Source organism: Colobus angolensis, unplaced genomic scaffold (assembly GCF_000951035.1).
Source record: "Colobus angolensis palliatus isolate OR3802 unplaced genomic scaffold, Cang.pa_1.0 Scaffold336, whole genome shotgun sequence".
NCBI classification, from domain to species: Eukaryota; Metazoa; Chordata; class Mammalia; order Primates; family Cercopithecidae; genus Colobus; species Colobus angolensis.
In genome coordinates this window covers 826,251-832,250 of record NW_012116666.1, presented here as the reverse complement: position 1 = coordinate 832,250, position 6,000 = coordinate 826,251, and the positions used below count along the sequence as shown (strand labels likewise).

At 51.8% G+C, this 6,000-nt stretch overlaps 1 protein-coding gene across 2 annotated transcripts in view; it reads right to left on the bottom strand.

Annotated features, from left to right (window-relative positions):
- Positions 1-342: 342 nt before the first annotated feature.
- Positions 343-6,000, bottom strand: part of ACSS1 (acyl-CoA synthetase short-chain family member 1) — a 56,215-nt gene continuing 50,557 nt past the window's right edge. The window contains exons 13-15 of one of the 2 annotated variants that reach the window (XM_011952178.1): positions 4,462-4,580; positions 2,920-3,095; positions 343-419 (exon numbers count right to left, since the gene is read on the bottom strand). In XM_011952178.1, coding sequence (XP_011807568.1) covers positions 377-419; positions 2,920-3,095; positions 4,462-4,580 — 338 coding nt within the window. In that variant the 3' untranslated portion in view covers positions 343-376. Of the gene's footprint in view, positions 420-1,061; positions 1,763-2,919; positions 3,096-4,461; positions 4,581-6,000 lie in introns of those variants that run through there. The other variant, XM_011952179.1, reaches the window with a different exon arrangement.

Genomic DNA, 6,000 nt, shown 5'->3' with positions numbered 1-6,000 from the left:
CCAAAGGGCAGGTACCTCTGCAGACCTGGCCCTGGCACAGGATATCTGGGAGCAAGTTGGACAGCCAGTCTGTTTGCTCTGCAGAAATTTCTTTGTGGAATAGCAAAGGGGTATTGCAACGATGCCAAATAAACACAGAACAGGATCCTAGAAGCTGAAGGAGGAACCCTTGCCCAGAAGCCCTGGAGCAGCTCTGTTTGTTAATTATTTCTGTAGTAACCAAGGGAACATTGGTGAGCTCCCCACAGAGTAACCACAGGTCAGCATCAAAGTAGGCAAGTAGCTGGCCAGCAGTATTTCACAGCATCTTTGCTTTTCTTCCCCAATCTGCAGTTTGAGAGAGGCAGCTTGCCCTGGGAACTCTGCTGATAGGGCATCATGCAGCACAATCCAGAATCCCTTCTTTTTTGTCACACCCTCTGTACAATATGAAGTAGGAAAGTTGTATTCATTTGTATTCATTTGCTGCTGTAACTAAATATCATAGGCTGAGTGGCTTAAACCACAGAGATCTGTTTCTATGGAGGCTGGGAAGTATAAGATCAAGGGGCTGCCAGATGGGTATCAGGAGCAGACCCAGACCACTGAGATTCCACTTCTATGGCACTGAGTCAGTGTGTCCTGATGAAGGACCAGCCCACCCTAGCAGAGGGATGACCCAGGGACCGGACCATGCTCCTCATGCACGCTACTCAGAGCCAGGTTTGCTCCCTCGCTCTTGCCTGTGCTCTAGCCCAGTGCCGCCCGCGGCCTCCAAGTGATGGTGGCAGTGCGCCTATCTGACCTGCTACGCATGGCCTCTGGGCACTTGCAATGCAGCTACTGCAGACTGGGAACCAAATTTCTACTCTGTTTAAGTTACAGCTAAATGGCCACGTGTGGCTGATGCATCGGTGCAGTCAGCCATCCTTGGTAAGGCACGTGAGCTCACCAAGGAGCAGTCAGTGCTGTGAGTGTGAACCCTCCAGGAGAAAAGGCCCCTTCCAATTTTGTCCGTAGGATTATATTCAGGGGGAAAAAAAAAGAGTAGCATTATTGGACCAAAAAAATCACCACAAACAGAAAATGAACAAAATAAAGCTTTATTTGAACTCCCTCCCATACAGATCATTCAGATGCCCGGGACCATGTCCAGATTCCTCTCAGCAACATGGAAAGCTAAGCCATTTCACAAATGCACAGCCATAGCCACACTACAGCCCCCCATGCCCAGGGCACAGATCTTTGTTGCTAAGTCTGTAACAAAAGAGCACCACTCAGTATTTGTGTGCGCTGCAGCCAACACCACCTCCTGGGCATCACAGGCTCACTCACCCAAGAGGCCAGCACCGCCATGGCCGAGTGGGTGCTCAGTAGCCCAGACACCCCCCCAACACCGGCACTGCCACAAGGCCCTGAGGGGTAGACTGTGGGGCAAAGAGGACACACTCTCCCTGACCTAAGGGACCCGGCTCACTGGGCCTCCTTCCCCTGCCAACCACCAGCTCCTGCGTGCCTAGCTGGGAGGTAAGCACCCACTGGTGGCATGATTTCCATTATCTTGCTAATGTTGACAGCACCTAAGTCACATTAAAACAGAGAGAGACCGGATTCAGATCTCCAAGTCTCATCAGTGGACCTCAGTGGTTCTCACCGCCCCAACCACAGAGCGAAGGTCAGGCAGCATTTACCAGGACTTGGCTCTGACCAAGTTAGTGCTCTAACAAGTCACCTGAGTTTCTAATAGCTTCCCTGAAGAGCCCACCTATTTGGAGAGTGTTGCCTCTCCTATCAAGAGGCATCTGGGGGCACAAAAATCTTTCTGGATCACAGCTTGAAGAAACAGAACATGATTGGAGTAGCTTCAGAACTAAGGTGGCCACATTCACCCCATCACTTAGGAGTTAGCTCCACTATACACAACCAAGCACAGGAGAAACAGTCACCAGGAAAGGATGCCGGAGGCTTGGAAGTTCTCAAGGGAGCTGTTTAGACAGAGGTGCAAACATCTCCAATTCAGACTTCCGAATACACTAACAATAATTAAAAATGTGGCCTCTGATCCTCACGTTTCCCACTAGTAGAGGCAAAAAAGGAGATTTTCATAACTGTATGTTAAAAAGAACATGTTCAAGTAAATCCACACACTACATGTAAGTGTTGCATGCTGTTCTTCCACAATATAAAAGTATAAAAATACGATTTCTGCCCTTTGTATCTAGACACATCTGGAGAAAGCACGGTTGCTACTCGCTAACTAGCTCTGTGTTATCTGAGCGGGTGCACTATCCCAGGGCCTCACCTTCCTGTGCTGGCTCAAGAGGGCAGAGAAATGGAGATGGCAATGCCTTTTCTTTTCTTTTTTTTTTTTTTTTTTTTTTGAGACGGAGTCTCGCTCTGTCGCCCAGGCTGGAGTGCAGTGGCCGGATCTCAGCTCACTGCAAGCTCCGCCTCCCGGGTTTACGCCATTCTTCTGCCTCAGCCTCCCGAGTAGCTGGGACTACAGGGGCCCGCCACCTCGCCCGGCTAGTTTTTTTGTATTTTTTAGTAGAGACGGGGTTTCACCGGGTTAGCCAGGATGGTCTCGAACTCCTGACTTCGTGATCCGCCTGTCTCGGCCTCCCAGAGTGCTGGGATTACAGGCTTGAGCCACCGCGCCCGGCGGCAATGCCTTTTCATTCCAGGAGACCAAACTCAGGATGACAGAACCAGCCCTAGCATGTTGCGTAGCCTCTCCATGGGTGATACTCTTGGGACCTCCAATGGATGGGAGAAAGGGCTCTCAGCCCAGCTTCACGTGAGGGCGGTGTGGGTCATGTGTGGGGTGGGGGCTGCTTCTGGGACTTAGGAAGATGCCAACCTCAGGGGTACCCTCTGGGAAGGACAAGCCAGGGCCTGGGTGCCCGCCCATCCTAAGAGCCCCTCAAAGCGCCAGCTCACTTAGCGGCAGCCTGCTTGTCCTTGCACTTCTGGTAGGCACTCAGGATCTCCGTGATGATGCTGGGGTCCTCCAGGGTGGTAGTGTCCCCCAGCTCCTGGGTCTCACTAGTGATGATCTTCCTCAGGAGCCGCCGCATGACCTTCCCAGACCTGGTTTTTGGAAGACGTTTCACCACCTGGAAAGGAACAGGCACGGTATTAGAGCATGGATGATGCCCAGCCTCCATGCTAGTATGGACTGCATTGAGATGAGAAGGGCTCTGCTCAGGGGGGATGCCCTCCCGGGGGTCCACAGTGGATGTCTAAGCCTCCACCCCCAGAGAATGGTGAGGCCCGAGGTCTTGGCTTTATCCTCCTACAATCTGGACCTAAGCTGAAACCCACCCCGATGCCCTCTGCCAGGCAGGGTCCACCCAGGCTGGGTTCACCCCATACTGCCGCCTGTCTGTCCTGCCACTGTGCCACGTGCAGGCACCCAGGTGGCAGCAGGTCCAAGCACCCACTGGGTGCCTCATCTCCATTCCCTGGCCTGGGACTTAGCGGGTTTTGTCTTACATAAGAGGTGAGAACTACTTAAGAGAAAAATTTTGTCTTAGTGTTTGAAAAGCTCACATGGAGCATGCTCAAACAACTACAGCCCATTCACTGCAAATAGCAATACATTAAGAGCTGTTGTTTGGGATCTTTGACAGTCACTCTGTCTTTTGAAATAGTTCAGTTCACCTAGGGCGAGTCCGGGTCTCCTGAAACTCTGGTCACTTGGCCAAATGTGTCAACTCTCGCAATCCCAAGTGGAGCCTGGCCCTGCTGCCTCCGAGGGCCACCAAACCCAGAGTCACTGCGTGCAATGTTCATAAAGGAAGGAATGAAAAACCGAGGGCTGAAGAGGCAGCCCAATCCTCCCCCGATTCTGACCCCCTGGGGTGGGGATCTGCGATCTCCCTCACTGCCACCAGGAAAAGTGCTCAGGAATCACACAGGGGCTGGAGAACCCTGGTACCGTCCTCATGTCTCTAATGAAAATCCCTAAGATTCTTCACCAGCAGCCCCATTTCTGTGACTAGCCTGCACATGCCAACATACGAGAGCGGAAGCCTGCCTAGGTGACCTCCTGGACAGGTGAGCTGGCTGGGCATGGAAGCCTAGGTGAACTCCTGGACAGGTGAGCTGGCTGAGTGTGGAAACCTGCCTAGGTGGCCTCCTGGACAGGTGAGCTTACTAAGCGTGGAAGCCTGCCTCGGCAACCTCCTGGACAGATGAGCCCACTGAGCATGGAAACCTGCCTAGGTGACCTCCTGGACAAGTGAGCTGGCTGAGCTTTTGGAGCTGCTGAGCTCTTGGAGCGACATCTCCTGCCCTCTCCTCTCCCTCTATGACAACACAGCGACCCACCAGCCTCACCACCAGCCAGGAAAACCAAACAGCTAATGTCAGTTTTGATGGTAATTGGAAAAGAGTAATATGCTCCTAAAAGATCATTGTCACTTAACAACTGTGGGAAGCACAGCAGCACAGCCCCACCTTTGTGGGAGGCCCACTCACCAGGATCTCATCAGGCACAGCATATTTGGCAATCTTGGTGGCCACCATGGACTTGAGCTCCTGCACCACCACATCTGAGTCACCTGCACTATCTTTTACCACAATGAAGGCAAAGGCAGCTGAAAATAAAGTCAAGTTTGGGGATGTATTAAATACTAGACAATGAGCCAACTCCCGAAGCAGGGTGGTATGCACAGACTGCCAGAAATCCAAAGGGCTTTTGAATTCTATGTTAGTGACATTGTAGCAGCTGGTTTCTTTAGTTGCAAACCCAAAGACGCAACTTCAGTTTCACAAAAAGTGGCAGCAATTCTAACAGCTCCACAAATGTTCCAGGTGAGTGCACATGTGTGGCTAAGAGCTTGGCATCTCAACTCTAATGCTGACTAATTGTGTGTGACCTGGGACATGGGACCTCCCCTCTCTGTGTCCTCATCTGTGAAATAACCCATAATGTGGTTTGATAGAATGAGACTTCCATGAGAAGGTGCACAGATGCACAGCAAGTGGGCACCAACAGCCTTTGGGGGCGTGTGTGCAACATGATACCATGGGCCAGGGTGGCTGTTTCAGTTCAATTAAATCAGCAGCTCCCCAGCTGCATGAGCCACACTTCAAGTGCCATTCAGCACCATGCACAGCCAGAGGCTGCCACCCTGGACCACACAGACATGGGGCAGCTGAGAGTTCTGCTGGGCAGCACTGGCCAGCCCACATTTTAGCATAAATACTAGGTTTCGTTTTTCAGTACCCTGGCATGTTCCAGGAAGGGTTCACACTGTGAAGAGGGATCTAATTTGATTGCTTTCCATGTAAAGGGTCGCTTGTCCCAGCGCCATCCCTGACAGCCTGCCCGTCCCCACTGGCCTGTAAGGTCTGTCTCTCCCACGAAGTTTCTATATATGTGTGGCTCTCCTACTGCTCATCTGCCCCAGCGCCATGCCACCTTCACCCATTCTTCTGCTGGCATGTAGCACCTAACTGGCTGTGTCGTTTCCTCAGTGATCATCTTTCTTGCTCTTTGTCTGTCTCTCTCCTCTACTCTCGACCCCTCCAGCAAGCTAGCTCTATGGGGGCAGAGACCTTCTCACTCACTGCTGTGTCTGCAGCATCTAGAACCGTGCCTGGAACACAGGAGGTGCTCAACACATGGTTGTTTAGTGCATGAATGGATGATTGGTTTTCTGAACAAGCTACGATCTGTAAAGACCTACAGCCTTTGCCTGAAAGGCCTTCCCGTATCCATGTGGCAAACTCCTATTCATCCCTCAAGACGCAATTCAGCCACCTCCTGCTCTGTGAAGCCTTTACCCATGAATCTAGTTTATGGCACATGCTGTGTGGGAACAGCTGTCAGTCCCCCTGCTGCCACCCCACTAGGTTGTTAGGTCTTTGAGGGAAAGAACAGTTTTTCTCATCTTGGTCGTTGATATGGGATCAGAAGTGGGCCTGGGCTGTTGAGTTCTGAGGATGGTGCTGGAGGGAGCAAACCCTCCACATGGGTGGAGGAGCCAATTAAGAGCCAGGAGGAAGCAGGCA